The 24,344-nt window shown below is 37.2% G+C and overlaps 1 protein-coding gene across 2 annotated transcripts in view; it reads left to right on the forward strand.

Annotated features, from left to right (window-relative positions):
* Positions 1-24,344, forward strand: part of Epha3 (EPH receptor A3) — a 304,113-nt gene that overhangs the window by 200,812 nt on the left and 78,957 nt on the right. For both annotated transcript variants that reach the window (XM_038345226.1, XM_038345227.1), the window contains exons 4-5: positions 3,740-3,895; positions 4,631-4,966. In XM_038345226.1, coding sequence (XP_038201154.1) covers positions 3,740-3,895; positions 4,631-4,966 — 492 coding nt within the window. The remainder of the gene's footprint in view (positions 1-3,739; positions 3,896-4,630; positions 4,967-24,344) is intronic.

The following is a 24,344-nucleotide window of genomic DNA, read 5'->3' on the forward strand; positions in this document are numbered from 1 at the left end:
CTCAGTGTGACATACTTTCTGAAAGTCAGTTCTCAGGCATAACACATATCTACCCTGGCTAATGTGATTTTCTAGGGTTATTACACTTTCCCAGGCTCTGCTTCATTTGGTTGTTTGCATTAAAGGGAGCCATGATCTTTCTAATTAAAAAAAAAAAAATTCCAGACAGGTGTAGGTGAATCATTGAGTACAAGGTACATATTCCTCTGACTTTCTTAAATTTATTTCTCAGTCTCTTGTAAGCTACTGTCATTACAGGCATAATGCTCTCACAGTTAAGGTTAGAATCGCATATAATAAACAAAAACAGACAGTTTTATTTGTCCATCTTGAGTATTCTACTATTTTGGTCACAATTTTTGCTTTTACTTTTGCCACTATTTCATAGTTGACATAAAATATGAATAAGGGAATACATGGCAGTTTAAAATGCTCAACAAAATCAAAACTCTATTAGCAAGCAAGATTAAGGGTTTTTCACAATGCTGGCAATATGTCACTAAATAATAATTTGCCTTTACATATTGATCTATTTGTGAAATTAATTAAGCCTTAGTGGCCACTTCCAACTCAAATTTCATGAGGTCTCTTAAATTATACTCCATCTGTGGATGTCTATAGCTCACTTAACATTTCAAGAGTGCCCCCTACCTTTATTTCAGGAAGTGTCTCACTGTGTAGCCCTGGGCCTGCCTGGAATTCACAGAGATCCACCTGCCTATGCTTCCCAAGTGCTGAGATTACAGGCGTACCCCACCAAGCCTTTTGAAAACCCTTTTGTTGTGATTAGAATTGGTGAGAAGTATCTCTTCATGCCTATCCAATATCCTAAGCAAAATTAATTGCCAAATGTTTATTCAATTGAATGTTTATAGCTAATTTTATTATCACTATTATTATGCAACAATGATTGAACAATTTCTCCTTACTAGCTTGAGCCATGTTTGTAGCTTGTAGACTTATCAACTACAACTATCTGAAAGTGCATAGAGTTATTGATCATAGCTATATTCAAGTGTTATCAAAAATCTATATGGAGTGTGATGTAGTTAAGACATGGCTTTTTCATTTAAAATATATTATATAGGCATTTACAACATGAGGAAGAACTGATCAAGGACTTAGTGAATACCTTTATGCCAGATGTTGAAAAAAGACTCAAACAAAAACATGCAGATAAATTTACAAGCAAACAAAATAACCAGCTACAACAGCACACTGCAACTTAAGTTCTCAAAGACTCAGCAAGCCCTGCCTGAAAATTAAAAGCCATTTTGTAATGAATTAAATTGAAAGCAGAAGCTGAATACATGTTTTGTTTATGTAATTTATATCATTTCCGGTGGCATGATAGGATATGAGGAGTGAATGGTTTCTACAAGTGCTTAAGGGCAATGGGGGTGGATATGTGTATTACAGTGTGGATTGGATTAAGATAATAGGATTTATTCATTAGTACCTCACTGTAACAACAAAAGTTAATTCATATATTGCAAAATCTTCCTGGAATAGACAATCATATTAGGAATTAGAAAATAGCAAGACTGCATGAATGATTTTCATTAGTTATGTGACTCTAATGGTCCCTTGTACTTCTGTATCTTTCTCAGTTTATTTCAAGAAACTTGAGTATTCTGAGCTTTGTTTTTTTCCATATGAAGTTGTCTATTGTTCTTTTGATATCTGTGAAGAATTGTGCTGAGATTTTGATGGGGATTTCATTAAATCTATAGATTGCTTATGGTAGGATTTCCGTGTTTGCTTTGCTTTGTTTTGTTTTTTACTATGTTGATTGTAGCTATCCAAGAGTATGGGAGATTTTTCCATTTTCTGATATTTTTCACAATTTCTTCTGTCAAAGACTTAAAGTTCTTGTCATGCAGGTCTTTTACGTCTTTGATTAGTTTATCCCAAGATATTTTGTGTTATTGTAGCTATTGTAAAAGGTGAAGTTTCTCTGATTTCTTTTCAGTCACAGGAGAGCTACTTTTTTTTTTTTATTTGATCTTGCATCCTGCCACTCTACCGTAACTGTTTATTAGCTGTAGGAGTTCCCTTGTAGAATTTTTGGGGTCAGTTATGTATACAATCATATCATCTGTAAATAGCGAAAGTTTGATTTCTTCGTTTCCAATTAGTGTCCCTTTGAACTCCCTTTGTTGTCTTATTGTTCTAGCTAGAACTTCGAGTACTATATGGAATAGATATGGAGATAGTGGACAGCCTTGTCTAGTTCCTTATTTTAGTAGTGGAATCGCTTTGAGTTTTTTCTCCACTTAATTTGAAGTTGACTGTCAGCTTGCTGTACATTGCCTTTATTATGTTTAGAAAACAGTCCTTGTATCCTTGATCTCTTCAAGTCCTTTAAATGTGAAGGAGTGTTGGGTTTTATTTAATGCTTTTTTTCAACATATAATGAGATGATCAGATATTTTTTTCAGTTTATTTATATGGTGGATGATGTTGATTTTTGTATGGTGAACCATCCCTGTATCTCTGGGAGTGAATAAGAGTGAATTCATTGTGTATGTGGAGCTGATTCCTTCTGAATTGAGGTTTATGCTGTAGAATTTAACAGCTGTCCACATAGGTTATCTTTGAGTGAAAATAGCACTTCATTCACAAGACAAAGTTGATAGACCAAAATTAATAAATTCGGTTACACTCTGTGCATGCTAATGTATGCACAAAGGCCACAAACCATCCTATCTCAAGGTATCCTTTAATTTGAATTTTAAAAGGTAAAGCCCAGAATTTAGATATTAAATTCCTTCTCTATAATAATTTCTAAAGAACTCTTGTTAGAAACTTCACAGTGATTTCAGTTCCCAATTTGTTTTTCAATTATTCAAATGAAACAGAGGAACAAGTTAGATGTTCCATCAGACTAAAAGAAAGTAATGGGAGACAGCCCTCTATAAGGAGTCTAAATGGGAAAGTACAATCAGTGTTTGACAAGCAGCTTATTGAACTTATAAAACTACATTATGCAGAGATGTGCACAGAAAAAAAATGTTGACATAGTTTTAATTTGCAAGAAACTTTTGCCCAGCAACAATTCATAACTACAACAGTGTAAATGAGAAAAGTGTTTTCTGTTTCAGATGTAGATAAGGAAATGAACTTAAATCCTGTGGGTGTGCCATTGTCCTAGACGTTAAGAGACATTATCCAGACAAATAGTAATAATAATAGCTCAGGAAAATCCCTTAACAATCTTAAGATATGCACACAGTGATTTTTTTCCCTTCTGCCCCTTAAGGTATTCAGCACGAAGCTCTATACAGATAGAAATGTAAAAACATGTCAACAGGCAGTTTAGTGGTAACTCCAGCGCAGATAGGACACACAGCGCCTCATGTTGCAGAATCAGAATGACTGCATCATGACATAATTTTGCCTCATTCTCACCACAAAATGTCCAATGCCCAGAAAAGCTGTGAAGAAGCAAGCTGAAAAACTCACCGTACTTTAGTGCCAAAGTGATCTTAATCGTGGGATTTTTATTTTATTTTATTTTATTTTGGTTTATTTCCCTTGACATTTAGTGCAAATCAAATTCAAATGAATACAAGGGGAAATCACACTGCCCACATTACTTGTTTCTGTAAATTATGGGAGGAGACAAATTCATTTTTCGCATAAAAAAAATTAGTGCTCTGACACCCAGCAATCTGTTTTACACGTTTAAAGATGCAAAACAATTGCAGAAATTTTAAAAGAGCCATTTTGTTTGCAGCTTGTCGACCAGGCTTCTACAAGGCCTCAGATGGTATTGCCAAGTGTGCTAAGTGCCCACCCCACAGCTCGACACACGAAGATGGTTCAATGAACTGCAGGTGTGAGAATAATTATTTCCGGGCAGACAAAGACCCTCCATCCATGGCTTGTACCCGTGAGTAGTTCTGCTGCAACCCATGCTCCATGTTTGGCTTGGTTTGTTTTATCCTGTGGCTGTGCTGTTTGTTTTTGAGGTGTGTGTGTGTGTGTGTGTGTGTGTGTGTGTGTGTGTGTGTGAAGCATCGCCCATTTCTTTCTGTTTTCCATATGCAAACTGAAAACACTCCTTCTTCATGCTTGACTCATCTCAAATGCAACATTTATCAGACAAAAATGAATTTGTTTTTAAAGAATTTCCTGCAAGAGAGCACTGTACAATGTAAACGAAATACTGTATCGGACTTTAGAATCTCAGAATGAATTTACTTCCCAGTACAGGGGAGGTTAAAAATGGGGATTCAGGTTTGGGGATTTTTATTATCTTTTTCTATCTCTTGGTCATAGATCACGGTAAATAAAAAAGGCCAGGGGCAGGAACTAAGATTTATAAACATAATACTGAAGTTTTCATAACTATTCACCAGGGTATTGAACTTATTAGTAAATTTCTTTGTTGGACAGTGTAAATAGATCCTCAATCATGAGTAGAAATTTCCAGTCCATAGCTGGGCGAGATCGTTCCTCTTGAATCCATGTGCTTATAATCTCATGGATCCTCTGAGGATGAATTAGAGCCGATAATAAGGAAAGGATAGATATGTACCTCTTCGCGTCCTTTATTAGTTACCCATTTCCTGTTTAGTGAAAAGCAGAGGCGATGTTCATTAATCTTTGTGGAACTATTTTGCAGGACCTCCATCCGCACCAAGAAATGTTATCTCTAACATAAACGAGACCTCAGTTATCCTGGACTGGAGCTGGCCCCTGGACACAGGAGGCCGGAAAGATATTACCTTCAACATCATATGTAAAAAATGTGGGTGGAATGTGAGGCAGTGTGAGCCATGCAGCCCCAACGTCCGCTTCCTCCCTCGGCAGCTCGGACTCACCAACACCACGGTGACAGTGACAGACCTCCTGGCCCACACTAACTACACCTTTGAGATCGATGCCATTAATGGGGTGTCAGAGCTGAGCTCACCACCGAGACAGTTTGCTGCAGTCAGCATCACGACTAATCAGGCTGGTGAGTACACTTTGGCAACTTCAGACTTTGGCTGTCATGTCCATCCAAGCCCTGCATGGGCAGAGCAAGCAAGGAATACATGGTTGCATGGGGAGATAGAAAAGAAACCCCAGATTCTTCTCTAATCTCTTCTTCAGACAATTGTGGTACATTAGTAATTCAATTTAATTCTCTGAATCAGAATAAAACATATTTGCAAGGGAATTTCAAAAGTATTTTGAACTCTACAGCATGGACGGGCTCACTGTGAACCTTGTCAGTTTGGTTGCTCACCTTCCTGGACTTAGGGGGAGCTGGGAGGACCTTGGACTTAACATAGTGAAGGGAACCCTGATGGCTCTTTGTCTTGGAGAGGGGTGAAGTGGGGGTATGGGTGGAAGGGAGGGGAGGGAAGGGGGAGGAGATGGAAATCTTTAATAAAAAAAAAAATGAGAAGAAAAAAAAGTATTTTAAATGTATTGCTGCCTAGTTGAAATCCTGAGGTGGCAAGGGGGCCCCTTGAAGAACTTAACAGGTATTAGAGATTTGCAAAGGCCAGACAGGCAGTTTAAGAATATATATTGGTTAAATTGGATTCATATTTAGTTTTTTTATTTAGTCTGGTGAGAAAGGCCAAAGTATCATAGGTGGGGGTTTTTTGGTTTTGTTTTGTTTTGCTTTTATTTTTTTAAGAGTGGGGAGTTTTAGCTTAAGCCAGCAACTGAGCAAGTAGGCATTTGCTTCTCCCATTCCTCAGTACAAGTGCCTCATGACCAGCTTTTAAAAATTCTTTTCACATGAGACTCCCCCAAACAGTGGACTATTGCATAGACTCATGAACTAAAAGAACACCTTTCTCTCCTAATATCATTTCATGGGTATTTTATCAAAGCAGCAAAAATAAAGCTTGAGCATCTCCCCTGGCTATCTGAATAAGGTTAACTTAACTACAGCTTAGAGCTGACAGTGGATAATTTGTCTGTAATATGCCTCTGCTGGGTGGTAATATTCTTAACAAATAGCTCAAATTCTGGTAGTTCTAATTCAGTAAGTTAGAAATACAGCAGGAAAGGTTAGACCTCAAACCCGCCATTCCCTAAACTCAGTATCTCAGTCCACCTTCATCTTCTGGGCATCAGGTTATAAGAAAGAAACCTCAGCATTTCAGGATAGCACCCTCCTCCTGTCCCTGTCCCTGACAGGATAATGGACTCCATTCAGAGAATAGCTACCAGTGGTTGCCTTTGTAATTCTCATTCCTAGGTTTTGTTTATGTTGTTGTTGCCCTAACATTGCTTCTAATCCCTTATCTTGGCGAAAAAGTAGTTTTCTTTAAGTTTTTCCATAGTGATGCACAAACGTCATCTGCGGGAATGTGTGCCTTTCCAGTGGTTTTATCAACCATTACTTTAATCGTTATTAGGAAACTTGTTTTGCCCCTCTTTATGCTAAATCCCAGTCTCACCAACAAAGGCTTTGCCTTTGTGACAGCTAATAGTATTTTATATTTACACTTTTGTTAAAAAGATGTGTAATGAGTTTATTTAACTATCTTTATATGAAAAGATGAAAAATACACATGTTATATATAACATGACTATGTTTTTTTTCCTGTCCAGTGAGCATGGGAATTCTACACTTTTAATGATGTGACAAATGATTTACTGAAATCCTCTATTTCAAGCTGATTTACTGCCTTTAAACAGGAGCATCAATCTGTGCTCTAATTATATCCTAAGTCAAACAAGAACATTTAAAAACAAGCAGGAGCTCCTATGCCCTATCTTATCATTCCCCTCTGGCTTTCAGGTAATGCATTAATCAGAAAATTAATAGTTCTGAATATATCCACGGAGAGGGGAGTGGCAAAGAGGCAACAAAAAGAAGACTGGGATCTTACAAAAGAGATGAGATTGTGCGTCCCACCCCCACTGCCTGTTATAAATCAGTGAATGGGGCAGAGGTCCACTAGGAGTCACCCCTGACTCTTCCTAAACTGACTCCTCTTTCTTTCAATAACAGATTTGACCCAGTGTGGAACAACAGAAATGATACGTTTATCGTATGGTGTCTGTACCATTCTGTATGCCTGTGGGGGCAGAAGTTCTTTCTTTTACTTCAATCCCCAGGGTGAGGTGTGTCAGCGTGGCTATATGTAAGCAGCACTATGTCTATTGAGAACACCTCTTTGTTTTACTTTATTCTTATTCCTGTGAAGGTTAATGGACTGGTAGCCTTATAAAACTAACTTCCCAGGCATTTGAAGGATGTGGCTGTGCTGGAAATAATGCCCCCGTGCTTCAATTCCTTCTGTTCTCTCTATCTTTGACATGGCTATAAAGGCCAAAAGTGAATGTGTCCCTTTTAATTTAGTTTCTGAGATTGAGTTTACTGATCCCCCTCTTGATTACATTGTTAAAGCTTCCAGATAACCACTTGATAAGGCACCTTCTAAATTGTAGAGGATTATGTGGTAAATTCGGATATCAGTTCCTAGCTCTCGATGCTTGCACAAAGCCAGTAAGATTAGAAACATAGACATGGTTTCTATATAAAGATTGTATCCATCAGTGAGGAAGTCAAACATGTAGAGGAAGAATTACAGATTGTAAAGTAAACAAATTAAAGTTACAGTCTAAAATAAATTGCCACCTTTTACCTTATTCCTCCAAGTAGAAAATGTAACTTTCACTTCTGGAAATGTAGATTCCACGGGTAGAGTATACATCTGTTTAGTCTTAATCTCCACCATTGCCCAGAAGACATTTAAGTATTTTATAGCAGATAACAAATTCAGATTAGATGAAGGGGCAGAGTCGGAGAATTTAGGAAATTTTGATTTCTCTGTCTGTTCAAATGCTTCTGCTGGAAAAGATCCAGACACTTTCCAAATATTTCATCAAGATTTCAAACTCCTTTATCTCCCCACCTAACTCTGCTTCCAAATCATTCTTCCATTGCTGTTCATGGTATGTCTCACGAAGCAAAGAACAGTAGTGCTAACCAGAAGATGGAGAGTGGCCGTAGAGCTATCTGTCATGACCAGCAACAGAAAACCTGGCCATTACTATTTATTTCCATGGGGCTTTTAAAGGGAGACTCTACACAAAATTACTTTTGTCATATCCAATATTCTTAAGACCGGATCTCATCATTTATTCCATAATACTCAGATGATTTTCTCCTTACTTCCTTTTTTTTAAAAACAAAATATTTGAAATTACGATGCTTTAAAATTATTTTATTTATTTGAGCTTTTAATATAATTACATCATTTTCCTCTTCCCTTTTCTCATTTGAAACCTTCCCATATAATCCTTCTTGTTTTCCTCCAAATTCATTGTTTTTCTTGTCATTATTTGTTGTTAAATATAACTATGTCCTCTCCCTCCTTCTCTTTCCTCTTCCGATCTCCTCCAGGGGCACCCCTCCCTGTTCCCTCTCAAATTTATGGTTTTCTTTTCTTTGTTATGTTATGTACGCATATATAAATTGACAAAATATGAATACAAATTTCCCAGTCCAGTTAGTGTTACATATATATGATTTCAGGGATGACTAATTTGTATTGAATAGCCAGTTAGGAGGTTCATCTCTGGAGAAGACTATTTATCCTGTTATTATTATTCCTTAGTTGTCTGTAGTTTCTGGCCTAGGTTACTCTTTCATGGTAGCATGTCTATTGGTGCTGTTTGGGTTTTCTTTAGACAGCCATGTGTTTAGATGAAGATTTCCTGTCATTTCCAGGAATTAGCAATCTCACAAAAGATTTCATGGTCTTCTGGTTTTCCACTCCTTCCATTCTCTCTTGTATGATGTTCCTGAACCTTGGGTATAGGAGTTGAGTTACAGATGAGGCATGATGTGGTGATTTGTTCTCTGTCTTTTGACCAACCTTGGATTTCTATAATTATCTAAATCTGTTGTCAAAGTAATTTCTTTGATGGGGGTGGGAACTACACTCACCTGTATAGGAATAAATATTTTACAAGCAGTTAGGAATTAAGCTAGTTTAGTAAGGTGGTGGTATAAGACTCTCCTCTAAAGTCCATAACTTCATTAGCCCTAGAATTAGTATCCAGGCATCATTTACGTTGAGTGGATCAGAAGGCTATTATATAGCTGTTGGTTACCACCAGGGCGGGAGCACCACTAGTATGCCTATAGGGATATATTTCCTTTTTGGCCATTGATGTTGATTGCTTCCTTCACTTGGAAGCTTGTAAAGTACCTGATACTTTGAAAATCTGTCTCAAAAGAGGAGGCTTTCAGGTTTGCTCCAGGTATGATTCTTCAAATCCTATCTGATGTGAATGGTGCTTCAATAATAGGGACTTAACTTCAGTCTCTGAGGAAACTAAGGTCAACAATAATAGGCATTATACATATACACACATATAATACAACATATATATATATATAATAGTATATACATATGTGTCTATGTAATTGTATGTACATCCTAAATATAATTTAGTTTAATAAAAATGATTCCTTATGATTTTCAAACAACTTTAGTTTTATTTTTCCTGCCTACCTTTCTCTTCCTCTGTAATTGCCCCCATTTCCCTCTTCAATTAATGCTCCTCCCCACTTTCCCTGTGTCCTCCTTTACACAACCTCTATCCGGCCATTGTCTCTGTAGCTTCCTTTTTTTGTGCTAAAATTTTATTTCTGGTTTTTCTTATTTTCTGTAGTTACTCTAAGTTATCTACTCATGTCTGAAGATTTGGAGCTGGTAAACCACAGACAGAGATAACATGAGGCCAATAACCTTACAGAAAGGAATGAAAATGTTATGCTTCTATCTCTAAATGTAGTTTCATCTGAAGTCACTAAATCCTGTTTATTCCAGATTAATAATGTGTTAAATAGTAAATCTCCTTTTAACCCGTGTTCTTTCATGTTGTTTCTTGGTTTTGTTGTTGCTTTGGTTTTCTTTTTCTTAAAGGCAATATGTCATGTTAATACACAAATTGAAATAAATGTTTTCATTGTCTTTTATGAATTATTCTTTATCATCTCATTCTACATTTGATTTAATTTTCAATTTCAAATATTTTAGTTGATGGAAGTGTCTGTCTAATTCCCCCTCTTATCACTGGGACAACTTGTAAGTTGAACCTGTGCAGACCCTGTGCACGATGCCACAGTGTGAATTCATTGTGTGTCAATCCTGTGGTGTCTGGAAGTTATTGCTTCCTGGGGTAAACTGTCCCCTCTGGCTCTTACAATCTTTCTGCCTCATTGCCTTTTATTTTATTAAATACAGTATAGTATATATGCATACTTCTAAATACATAAATTCAATCAGGTCAGGCTGGATAATGTTACACACACACATACACACACACACACACACACATATATATATGTATATGTATATATGTGTGTGTGTGTGTGTATACTTACGTGTATGCATACATATGTTCGGTGAGCTCCCATAACCATGCATGTGGGGTTGTATATTTTCCACCCTTGCTCTCCACATCATCCTGAAGTTTACTTCCTTGTCTAAACTGCCTGGCCTATGACCATTCTGACCCCAGAATTTTTGTATCTCTGTCTTTCCCCTAGTGCTAAGCTTACAGAACTAGGGTACATAGATTAGCATGCTATAGCTATTTCCAGAAAACTCTATTTTTGTTTCTTTGAATTAACCCTATTTTATTTTTCTTCTATTAAAATTATTTTAGACTGTGTTTTACAGTTGACTTGTGATATATATTGCTAGTATTTCTGTTATGGATTGCATGTTATAAAAGAAAGCATTTCTTAGTATGAATTTATATATTAGAATAAAACTTTTGTTTGTGAACTCATCAATTTCACTTCAGAAGTACTAGTCTCGTTATTTTCATCAGCTCTGACTGTTGTACATACAAGATTATTTTTTATTAAAATCCTAATATCAAAAATATAGAAAATAATCAGAGTTTACAATGACTTTAATTTATATGTTTATATGTATTTATGTTAATAAGTTTATATATATATATAAAGTCATGATGAATTAAGAATACAGCATTCTAGAAGGTATAAAGTTCTCTCATAAGCTAATAAGATCCAACAGATTTGAGAGAACAATGCTTCTTCTCCCTTTGACAAATTTAAAGTAGGTTAGTTTTACTCTGTGTGTGTTTGTGTTTGTACACTCATGTGTATGCATGTATGTGTTCAGCTATATTCTCATGGCCATACATGTGGGTTGCATATCATTCTCCACTGCTCTTCATATCAACCTTAAGTTCACTCCTTTTTCTAGACTGACTGGCCTGGGACCATCCTGCCCACCAGGATCTTTGTATCTCTGTGTTTCCTTCCCCTAGACCTAAGGTTACAGGTGTATAAAAACTCATGTAGATTTTATGTGCATACTGGAAAACTGAACTCAGATCTTCATGTCTATACATCAAACACTTTAGCCAATGACTAATCTTTCTAGTTTTACGGTTAAACATCTTGCACATTCTATTCAGATTGTTTGTATGATAGAACTTTGAGATTGGAAGAACAAATGCATAAAATCATATTTCATACAGTACTGTTTAGATGTTGAGTGATCAATACTTGGTAGTTTTGTCTTTTAATGACAATATAGAATATTTAACAATAGACTCACTCTCAAAGACCTAAACATTTTTTTTAGATAATTCATGGTTTCATTTGACAATAAATAACACATTTGATTAATTGTTGTTTTGTGTGTTTCCTGAGCATTGATGGAGCACTTACTGTGAGGCAACTACTCTGCCTCATGCACTGTATGAACGGAATGATGATTAAGATGTGCTGACTATCTTCAAGGAGCTCCCATCAAGGAGATTTGAAAAGTTCTAAAAACCCTGCATGAAATTGATTGGTTTGGCTGTGGAAAGTCAGGCAGGCGAGCTGCCAAGAAGCTCCAAGAAGCACCTGCAGCTGAATGAAGACAACTAGTAATTTATCTTGCATTCATATAGTAGCTAACTCTATCCAATGGCATCATCCTTTTACCTCATTGCTTAAGTATAAACATGAGCCTACACATTCTACATGATTCTAATTCTAGTACCTCTCTCTCTCTCTCTCTTTCTCTCTCTCTCTCTCTCTCTCTCTCTCTCTCTCTCTCTCTCTCTCTCTCACACACACACACACACACACACTCACACACATGCCTACTACATATAACTTGAAACAGAAATATGATCACAAGTACAAATCCCCAGCTCCTAACCTAACAGGCACAGAAGACTGAAGATTTCAAGACCAATATGAGGTGTATAATAAAACTTTATCTCCCCCAAAAAGAAAGGATATAGACAGGTAGATATATGATGATAGGTAGACACATAGAAAGATAGATATATAGATGCATAGAGACATACTTACATACATGCATAGATGATAGATAGATGATAGATAGATAGATAGATAGATAGATAGATAGATAGATAGATAGATAGATAGACAAGATAGATAAATGATAGGTGAATACTTACATACTTATAGACATATATGCATACATAAATAGAATAAAGATGGACAGATTGCTAAATAGATAAGTAGGTAAATAGGTAGATATATACATACATGCATTTATGACAAATTGATGAATATCTAGTTAGAGAGATAGATACATATATAGTACATACATACACACATACACACAAACATATATACATACACGGTAGGCAGATTGATAGGTAGATAGGCTACATAGACAGATGTAGTTTGGTTGCTAGATTCCTATGCTCTTCCTAGCAAAAGAAGAAAAAGATACACTTTCAATTGTATTAGTTTTTGTTGCTATTATAAAATAGTCTCGAAAAAACCACAAACAAACAAACTTGGTACTGTGAAATAAAATGATCTTGTTCTTCCATGAGGCCTTTTTTTTCAGAGCATCTTTGCAACTGTCCAGGAGGCCTCCCAACAGCCAGTTCAGTGTTATCAATTAATGTGTCTGTGTTTATACATGTTGGTGAATCATGCTTCCTCTTGGTATAGAATGCAATATTTTACCCAGATATAATATATCCTTACTTATTTCTGCTATGTAACTCACTTGTCAGGAATCCTATTAAACAGAATTTGCATTATTAGTCATTCGGCCACTGAAAATAAAATACAGCCTTTTATAGGACTGGGTGGATATATGTAAAGGAAAGAGGCACCATGAGAACTACAACTAATAGGGCTTTGTAGGGTTTACTTGCAGTCTCTCGATGTGGAAATTCACTAGAACAATGACTTGAGCACTTGACTTTTGTTTTCTGAGTAACATTTCACATTGAAAAAATGTTCGCTCTCAGACTCTTATGTAGAGGGCATACAGATTAGAAAAGATAAAGACACTGAAATAAGCAAAAAAGTAATGACTGCTGTAGCCCATGGCAGAGTGCAGATCTTGCCTTCTCCAATCTTTGGAAATAGAAACCTTTGAGTTTCTATTCTTCTAGTTAAGAACCATGTTTTTGACTGTTATAAGTAGCCTTGGATACAGCTTGAAAACTGATATGAGGAGTGGTTCATAAAAGAAGCACAGATGTTCAGAGTGTGATATATTTCCTTCTTACCCCAGTGGCCTTATAAAAAGAGCTTGAAGATCAGCTTATAACAAGTCAACTAATGACATGATATAGAGAGGCCCCCGGTTCAGTGGCTGTTATTACAGCTGTGTCCCATTACATATTAGATGCCTAGAACATGCTTGCATCCCGAATGGCATTTATCTTTTGAATTTCAAACATTCCTACCATAAATAAAGATTTAATGCTTTTCAAAAAATGTTTCACAGTTTAGTCTAAGGAATACTGAAAGGTCACTTTAACTTGATGGCATTCTCCTTTCAGGGTTCCAGGAGCTAAGATGCACATTTTCCCGAGCGCTCACCTCCACAGACCTGTATCACTCTTCCCTTTGCCCATTTCCTGCTATTCCCTTAGCCTGGGGAGGCGATAATAACTTGACTTTCACAAACCACCAGTGTGGGGACCAAATGAGAACTGGCCTTTGAACATATCTTAATAACTTCCTCCTTTTGACAACTGCCGAATAGGAGCGATCTAAATCTAGCATAAATGACAACAGTACTGCTGTGGGAATAATGAATTTGTGATATGCATTTTGTTTCCAAATTCAAAACTGTTTTAAAACCATTTAAAGTGAGAGCTTTGCAGTGCTTCTCTCCAGAGCCCTAATTATAATTCAAAGAACCCAAAGTTTTATCATTTAAAGAATAAAACTTTAACAAAGTTGTGGGGGGGTGCCTCCACTGGTAATTAAAGACCGCAGTTATTCCTTTAAAAATAAATAGTAAGAGTGTTGTTCGTTTTATCTTTTAAGAGATCAAGTGGCTCTAGTCATTTAGTGTCTGATCACATTTTTTCCCCAACATGAACTTATCTCCAATCTTAAAGAATGAACCATTGAAGGGAGGAAATTTGTTTCCTGGGTCTTTGATTCTGGAAGAATCCCTGCCATTTTCCTTTTGTTCTCCACATACTTGTTGCGATGATAGGAGATTAGTTTGGGAGTTATTTCTGCATTAACAACTGCTTCTAGGAATGAGCTGTGCCCGGGAAGCAGCTGGCCTGGCTGTCTTCTGCAGTTGGTGCCAGGCAGCTGCATTTCTTGTCTGCATTGCTTTATGGGTGCTCCTGTCATCACTGTAGTCACCTGCACAACCTGATTTGATTTGATTTTCTCCAGTCACAAACACTGCAGCTAGAAACCTTTCTATGACCACTACAATGAGCAGCACAGAGAGTGTGAACCACTGTGTGAGTAAAGGTTTGGGAAGTGAGACAAGGACGAAGGTGCTTCCCTCATGTGAGTGGGTGCTTGAGAAAAGTCCCACCTGGAAGGAGAGGCTGGGAAAGCTGGAGTCGGGAGTCCTTGTCCTGTAGAGGAGAAACAGCAGCAGCATCAACAGTTCCAAGCATAGAGCCGAAGGTTGAAGCTTTACATTTCTTCACAGTTAAGAGAAAATAATCTCATGGATTGCCGCGCGCACCGCGCCCCTGTGTCTGCGCTCTCTGCGCTAGAACCCGGTTCACGAGCTTCGGGCAAGGGCAAGGGGCTGGAGGTTGAGAATACACACGCAGAGACAGACCGACACGCAGACCTTCAAACACTGATACCAAAAGCCTTACTTTATTAACACCATGTAGGCTTAAATACACTGCAGTCAATGGCCAACAAGTGAAAATCCCATCCTCTGATCCTCTAAACTAGGCACAGCTTCTAGTAACTTCAATTAGAAGGTTCTAGGAGGGAAGAGCAGCTGAAGAACAGGACTCTTTAGTTCCAACAATGGATTAGGGATATATTTAACTCAAACTAGGAGATTAGTATGGTCTAGATTTTATTAATTACTTTGCCCTGAGATTTTACTAAACAGATTCATGCCAACACAAACTGATTTTGAAAGGTATCAGTGGTAACATTCAAGAAAATACTGTTAGTTCACTGTGTGTAAAACTTCATGAGTAGTTTTTAGTTTTATGAGTTGTTTTACAAAAAACTCCTTGAATCACATTAGTATCAGTCAAATCCTTTAGAGAAACAGTATGTGTGGGTCTATGAAGTCAGAGAGATATACAGAGGTATCAATATCAAGAGGTAGAGACATAAGATTTTAATAAATTAGTTCATGGTGTTTTGGGTCTGGAAAGTCCAAACTCCACAGAGTGGGCAGGCAAGCTGTAGAGGAGGGAAACTGATCACTGCCACATCAGACTTGATAGGCTAAATTTAGAATTTTGATTTCTTTTGTTACCTTCTCATTTTTTCCTCCTCTGGATTTCAAACAATTAGATAAAGCCCACCAATATTGTGATGTTTATTATGATTTGCTCTGAAACTATTATTTTAAATTCTTACTTCATTTGGAAAAACACCTTCATCTAGGCATTAATATTATTGCATGACCAAGTATCATGGTTCCATACTTAGTGAACTTGCCCTGTGAAATTATCACTGTTCCCATGTCAGTGGTCTCATATATTGTATCTTTGTTACATGATGTTTAAGAAGACATTCAGGAAAGGTGAGTACACTCACTCATATAGAAATTGTCTACATCAGCCATTCAGTCGTCTGGAATTTTTCTTCCTGTGGTTCTCAATTCTTGCTCAGCAGACTTTTTTGAGTTTTACTTAGATAAAATTCAGTCTGTGAAAAAAATATTATTTTATTCAAAATGTGTGGAATTTCAAGATTCACCTGGATGATCTCTTTGAAATACCAATGTATTTTAAGTTAAATCTGTATCTGTAATTGTGAGGAACTGTATCAAATTCTGAAAAAGTTGCACTATAGCATATTTCCTGGTAAGCATCACCATGTGAACAAGGTCAGTTGGGGTTCAGCTTCTTTCCACATTGCTTGTTGATAACAACAGAAGAAATGTCAGATACGCTGAGATAGGCTTCCATGAACACTTCTTTCCAGTGTTCAAGAGATGTGCTTCTGTCCAGGAAATAGCTATTCCACCATCATGCAAGTGCTTGTCCCTTATCTTTGAGCAGAAGTAATGATGAAGACCCTTAGCTAAGTGAATTTTAAATTCACAGTTCCTAACATAGTCATTGAAAGTCTTCCAGCACAACAGTATTACTGACTTTCAGCCAGTACTGCAGCTTAAGTTTCTGAAAATAATTGAGAGGTCCCTAAAACACTCTGCAGATAAATTTGGTCAACAAGCTCTTGGGAAGTTCTCGGAAAGAAGATCTCTTCTCATTTATAAGATTGCAGACAGTCATGATGTCTATGTGCCCCTCACATTTCAACTTGAACTTGAATGAACTGCTTGGCCAGAGTCCATGCACATTGAGTTTTCTGGAATAGGAAAGCCTTTGTGAAAATACAGATTTATGCTAACTAATACTATTTTAGAACCAAAAAAAGCAAATAATTTTTCTGTTTTATTCAAATTAAAATATTTTTATTACCAATATTTTCTGGATTAATTTAAATATAAAGAATTTTTGCATCCATTTATGTTTGGTTTCTCCCCCAACCTGTTATAGAATACAATTAAGTTAGCCGGGCGGTGGTGGCACACACCTTTAATCCCAGCACTCGGGAGGCAGAGGCAGGCGGATCTCTGAGTTCGAGGCCAGCCTGGTCTACAAGAGCTAGCTCCAGGACAGGCTCTAGAAACTACAGGGAAACCCTGTCTCGAAAAACCAAAAAAACAAACAAACAAAAAAAACAAAAAACAAAAAAAAAGAATACAATTAAGTTGTAAGCCAGTATAATATAAAGTTTACACTACCCATTAACTGATACTCAAATATTTTATCCTTCTACATTTTAAGTATTCTTTGTAGCTTCTTAAACATTTCTATAAAATTCTGTTCATGTCTGGTCTGTGTTAAGCAGATAAGTGGACATATGTTTTTGTCTGTACAAGTTCTTATTGTTGATGAAAAACTTTGAAAAGCATATTCAGAAACTAGGTGGCATGGTTCATGCCTGTAATCTTAGCATTTTGCAAGTTGAGACAGGAGGATTACACCAGAAATACTAGGGCTATAATGAGGCAATGTCTCAAGAAATGAAAGGAAGTAAGGATGGGAAGGAGGAAGGAAGAAAACGAGGGAGGAAAGAAGAAAAGATGGAGAGAGGGAGGAATGAAGGAAGGCAAGGAAGGAGGTGACAGCAAAGGGAGGCTAGGGCCAATTTTTATTTTTTTGAGTCAGAGAGAGAAGAGGCAAGCTGCAGAGTTCAGCAACTGCCAAGACAAGGATTACAGTAAAAGAGAAAGTTAATAAAGAAGGGGGTGGAAAGGTAAAGACACTGCAAGGCAGAGAAACAAACAAGCTAAGAAAAATAGACATGCACAAAAATCCACGTGAAACAGACAAACATTTCATCCATGCTATTTCCTTTGCTGTCATTATCATGTCCCTGTTCTCCTCTGAACCCGTTCTAGCTTTAGTCGGTGCTCATTGTCTTCTTCAAAGTCCACCTCTTTTAAAGTCTGTCCACACAAGAATCAGTCACGATTACAATTATTCTATTAGTTTTCCCCAGCACCTTTGCTCCTTGTATTATATATTGAAAGGATTTCTTTGATCTTTGAGGGCCAGCTAAGGAGAAATTAGTTACTCTTAATGTTACGTGTCTCGGCCTTGCAGTCAGTTAAGAGTGGCCTAAAACTTGGTTGTCTAAGACAAAGAAGAACAATAACTAATTATATTTCCTGTGTGGATTTACCAAGTTTTGTTGCCTTTGATCGAGGGAAGGATGATTAACAGCATTTATTGTTACCTGTTTAACCTCCCAGTTTTGTTAGTCTTGAACCGTTTTAAGCCCCTGTCACTGGTTCATCTGTAGATTTGCAATTACTTAGAAGCAGCTTGCAGGTCATTCTCACTCACAGAAAGGCCAGCTCTGGATTATAGTTAATCTAGCCACGGAAGCCAGCACTTGAAAACGAGTTATAAGCAGCTCAGGGATTTTCCATTATAGAGCTTGAAATCCGTTTCCTTTCGAAACCTTCCACTCCCTATCCACCAGGGTATTACCCACCGCTGGCTACACCATCTGTCTCAGAGGAATCTGGCAGACTGACACTCAAGTCTAAATGTCCCTGGGTGGATGCTTTCTAGGTGTCTTTCCACTCTCTTTCTTCCTACCTGGCACCCTTATCATCTCTGATATTCTAGCTGTTCACCTTTTTCTGTGCAAACATTGCACGCTCTCATGTGGCACATATTGTCTTACATGATTCAGCTGAATATGATGATAATACATAGCTGCTCCCCTGAGAAAAAAATGATAAAGTAATATATAATATCTAAATTTAATATATGCAAAGAAAATGAGTCACAGTTAAGAAAGAAAATAAGGCACTGAAGATATAGCTGTTTGGGGGACAATGCAGGCATAGGATGTATGACTTCCTGGTACCATACTCAAAAATAACAACAAAGGAATGATGCACATGTTCATGTACACCTTTATTCCTCCTGAAGGATCAGAAGCTCAGTCACCCTAAGCTCTAAAGCTGCACAGGGAGTTTGAGGCCAGCCTGGGCTATGAGGAGCATGATGATTGATGATGACAGCAGTGTTGACAGTGGCAGGGGTCGTGGTGGTGGCAATTTCTAGTCTAGGAAATCATTTTAAAGAGGGGGTGTTTGGGGTCGGCAATGTAAATTGGCTAAGGTTTTAATAGTCACAGAAGAGAACAGATATTAAGGACCAGATAAAGGAGTAGCACGGTGAAAAGGGTTACCCACTCCCAGCACAGGCGTTTAGCACAGTCACACCACAAAGAGCAGTGACTAGGCGACATTGGCTGGCAAATATGTGGAGGTCTGCAGGATTGCGGGGATATGGGGGATTTTGTGTGCAATGAACACCCATTCACTTCGACCACCTAAGAATTTTTGTTTCCTGTGAACACACATTCACTTCTATTTTCTAATAGATTGAGTTGAGACTATACAGCCGACACATTAAATTAGATTTTTATCTCGGGTCTTGGCTCCCTGTAGATCACAGCCTGACTCTCTCTGTGCAGCAATGGCATTTCCTGACCCAGAACACAGGCTGATCACGCTGTTGCTCTGCTCTGCGGTGTTCAGTTCTGTGCCATAGAATCTGTGGAAGTCACTGGAACATAGGGCTTCATGAGTTTAGGGGACTATTATTACATATGACTTCCTTTGGCGAGTGAACCCAGTGAAAGAGGGTCGCTGTCTACTGCTTCCCCCTCCACAGGAGACGCTACCTGCAGCCAGGCATCCATGCAGTTTCTTCACCTAGTCAGACTAAGATGGGTGCACATTTTTTTTCTGATTCTGAATGTATAGTGCTTTGTATGTTGTGAGTGGCTAGGATGGGGCAGCTGGAAGGAAATGTTGAGGTTTGTTGCACTAGAGAGATATATGGTCAGGCCTGTGATTTAGGAAAAGAAATGGAGCTAGAAGCAAAAGAGGTCAGTTGACCAAGACAAAGTGACATAAGAAATAATGGTTTGAACTAAACTGGCAAGAAAAGATGACTGATCTTTCAGATATTAAAAGCATAAAACATGATATTAATTGATCAAGTGTCTATTAGAAGCTAAGAAAAGACAGTAACTGTTCTCAGGTATGAAAGCTACACAATCAGAGTAGAACTCAGGGTGAAGCCAATGCCCAAGGTCACACTGAGGAAGGGGCATTTTAGACCTAATACAAATCAGGAAAATAGAGGTTGATTTTCTAGAGAATCATAGAAAATAAGCAAATGATAAGAAATGTCTGATTATGAGGGGAGCAGATGCTTAAATATTCATCTTATACTCAGAAGTCATAAAATTTAAGGGGGTAGAGCAGAGTCAGACATAAATATTTTAATTTTTAATTGAAAAGAATTATTTTTCATATTCTTTCTCTTCCCACAACTCTTCCCAAATCTTCCCCATGCTGTTAGTCACCCAACTTCATGTTTCTCTTTCTAAGAAAACAGCAACCACATTTCTAGGATACACAATTTCTCAGCAACTCCTTGTTCCTCTGTTCCTTACAATCCCACTCCCTCAATGATCCCTGAGGCCTAGAAATTCCAGGATCCCTTAGCCTACACAAAGAACTATAGGCAACTAAGGAGTGCTAAAAATGAAATAGTTTTCCCCAGGGAAGAATATACCAGCTGCTTAGCCTATACCCAATACCAAATGTTCAGACATCAAAACCTCCATTCGAGTAACATTATACAGGCTGAGCAGATTGAAGAGAGTACGTGTGTCTGTGTGTGTATCTATGTGTGTATGTAATAACAATTGTTGAAAAAAAGAAGTCATAAATTTGAAAAGGAGAAAAGAAGGGTTTATGGGTGAACTTTGAAGAAAGGAAAAGGAGGGGCAAATGAAGCAATTGTGTTATAATTTCAAAAAAATAAAAAAATCATTTTATAAAACAAATAGCAAAACCAAAATAAACAAAGAGAAAAACCAGTAAGACACAATTACCATAACAAAACAAAAAGCCGCAAAAGAAAAATAAGCATAAAAGAATCCTTTGTGAGTTGGCCAGCTACCCCTGGGCATGGGGCCTCCTCTGGAGTGTGACTAGTGTAACAACTGATAGACACTCAATTGGAGAAGCAGATTTTCCTTTGGCCAGAAGGTATCAATTGCAAATAGCTTCTTGGTTATGGGTGGGACTTCATATCCACTTCTGCTACTTTGCTGGGAATTTTGTCACTTTCAACTTGGATAGGTCCTGGGTTTGCTGTCACAGTCCCTATGTGTTTATTTATGTATCAGTCCTGTTGTATCTGGGTGATGTTATTACCCTGGAGTCATCTGCGGACTCTGATTCTTGCAATCTTTCCACTTCGTCTTCCACAAAGATCCCTGAACCTTGAATAGAAGGACATAATAAAGATATCACATTTAGGAGGATTGCTCCAAAGTCTCTCACTCTCTACACATTGTCCAGGCATGGGTTTCTGTGTTAATTACCATCTACTCCAGGAAGAAGCTTTGCTGCTGATGACTGAATGTACTATTTTATAGGTAAAACAATATGTCATTTTAAGTCATTTTATTGTTATGTTCTTTTAGATTAGTAGAAGTGGTTTTCCCCTAAGGCCCATGAGCTATAAAACAAAGATATATTTTAAAACATAGGAACAAGGAAACATGTTGAGGATAGCAGATACCTGATAAGCATACAAGAAGATGCCCAAATTCAAGCAGTAAATGGTCATATGGAAAGTCTTTAGGAAATACTATTTCTATTAATTAATCTCTTTTGAAATGTGTATTGTGAAAATACATGTTGATGTGGGTATGTGTTCAGATGTATGTCTTCCTCAATGGCCATTCAACTAAACAACCTGGCCAATGAGCTCCATTGGCCCATCTGCCTATCTACCATCATCCATATGCTGCGTGTCCAGACATGTAGTACACCCACTTGTATGTGGGTGTTGAGGATGAAACCTAGCTACTTGTGCCCATCTGACAAAAACTTAATTGACTGACTTATTTTTGTGCCACATAATTTTATTTTCTTATTGTCTTCTCACTTACCATGCCTCAGAAAATCTAAGTTCTATGAGGATAGGGAAATTCTTTCTACTTGTTGATTTATTCAATTTGATGCATTTCTTCAGTGTTTACAGTGTCCTGGGCACTAAAAATATGCTTATTAACAGATAGTGATTTGCCATGTCTAGAATACCAACTCTAAAGTAAAACCCCTTTTGTCATCCTTGATGGTACTAATTTCAAGCTCCCATCATCTCTAATCCGGGTAACTAGAGTAACCTTGATTTGGGAACTACTTTTCCATGTCATCTTGAAAATCTGTAAATCCAAATGCTTTTCTATGCTTCCAGAACTCCTTATGAAAAAATCCTTGAAGTTATAGGCTCTGTGTGCCTGAACAAGCTCAAGTTTTATGATGTTAAATCTTTATTTAACCTGTAGCCACATAGGAAACTTCATCTTCTTACACCTTCTCTCAAAACTCAATTCCTGTGTCATTTTTTTGAGAGAATTTTCCCATTTTCCCACTAAAGTCACCAAACCTCCTTTGGACTCCTGGATGCATCAGTCTCTAACTCAGTCACTGCACTTTACTCCTCCGGAGCAGAGGCCTGTTCTTAACTCTTCCTGCTGAGCTCTGCAGAGACCAACACAAGGTGAACCCGAAGAACACATGGTTTTGATCCTCTTACTTTTCAAAGCAATAAAAATGTTGAATTTCTTACCCTAGACATTGAAGACTGTTCACAGTTGTTCCAATCGTATCTTCACAGAAAGCCTCTTTTAATCCTGAATAAACAATGAATGGAATGCATTCCTATTCACCAGGGACTGCTTGCAAATTTAGTTCCTTGAACCCAACTTGCATACACTAATTATCTTCACCCTTCAATGCCCAGATTGAATGCCAGAATCTCCATTATCTTCTTATAATTTTTCTAAGCTTGAGGTAACTGTGTTTTTTCATTTGAACTTCTATAATATCATTTGAACAGAAGCATCAGCTATCTGTCTCTCATAAATGTGCTTGAATTTTAATTTATATTATGATAAAATTTTATATGCATTTAATCTCAGCTCCTCAATTCTAAGTACTTTGAGCATGATCGAGGCATGACCCACAGTTTTTCCTTGGTAGTGACCAGATTAGGTCTTATTTGACATTGCAGTTTTAGATATTACTTCAACTTAGAGACCAATAAACACAGAGAAATGAGAAATATTTCTCTTCTTGAGGATTTACAGAATCTCAAATTCTAATTGCTTTCAAAAACGGCTTCCTAATGGGCAGTGGTAATACCAGCACTCAGAAGGCAGAGACAGGAGGATCTCTGTGAGGTAAAGGCCAGCCTGGTATACAAAGTTAGTTCCTGGACAGCCAGGGATACACAAAGAAACCCTGTTTCAAAGAAAGCAAAACAAAAACAGCAAAAAGCTTCCTTAGTCTGAGTAGGAAGTGATGTTTTTCAGCTAACTGTGTATCACTTAGCCTAGCCAAAATGACATAAAAGTAAATATTGCAGACAGAAAAAAAAATCAGTTTTATATAGTGTTTCTACTTATACAAAGCTGATTCATTGGTCACTTCTTGGGTGCTCTGACTTACTTAATCAAACCAGGTATTTCTGATTTTGACTTCCAATTTATAAAGAGAAAAGAAATCACAGAGAAAATTGGTAAGTGTGGATAGCTTCAAAGTTTTATATCAAATGGATCATCTTTTGGCATGAGCTACTCACTCTATAGTGATTCATTTGATAGGCTTTGCCTCTGTCTCCTGAAGGCTGTGGCTAGCATTATTCTTGATGAATGAGACAGTCTCTGTAACTCATAAATAAAACAAGTAAAGAACTTAACATTTGACTTTCAGAAGAAGGTATGTTACCTCACATCACACAAGTAATACATTTGAAAGGATTCAGAAAACACTTTGAGATGCAAAATCACCAACCAGGCTTCTGCATAGAACTGCTGGGTACAAAGACCACTTGAGCGAGTACATATAGCTTGATTAAGATTGTATAGAGTTGTGTGTGCTTCCCCATAATTTACCACTTTGGCTTCATAACCTTTTCCCTTCCTAAAATCCCCTTTGTTCTTATTTAGTTTTCCAATTTCTAATTTCTCACAAAGGATAAGGACTATACTATAAAATGTTTTAGACATCCCTACAGTGATTTTTCTTATTAATTTCTACTCTCTAAAAAAAAATAAACCATGAGAAAAAAAATAAAAAAAAAATAAATATTTCAAAAAAAAAAAATTAGAAATGTATAGAGTTCTTTTAAAAGAAAAATGAATATATCTCAACTCGGGTTTTTAAATTTGACTTTTCCTGGTTATGGCTAACTCTCGACATGTGCGAATGTTTAGTCATCTTAAAGCTAATACTTTCTAAGAAATGCTACTGCTCATTTATAAT

Source organism: Arvicola amphibius, chromosome 10 (assembly GCF_903992535.2).
Source record: "Arvicola amphibius chromosome 10, mArvAmp1.2, whole genome shotgun sequence".
In the NCBI taxonomy this organism is placed as follows: domain Eukaryota; kingdom Metazoa; phylum Chordata; class Mammalia; order Rodentia; family Cricetidae; genus Arvicola; species Arvicola amphibius.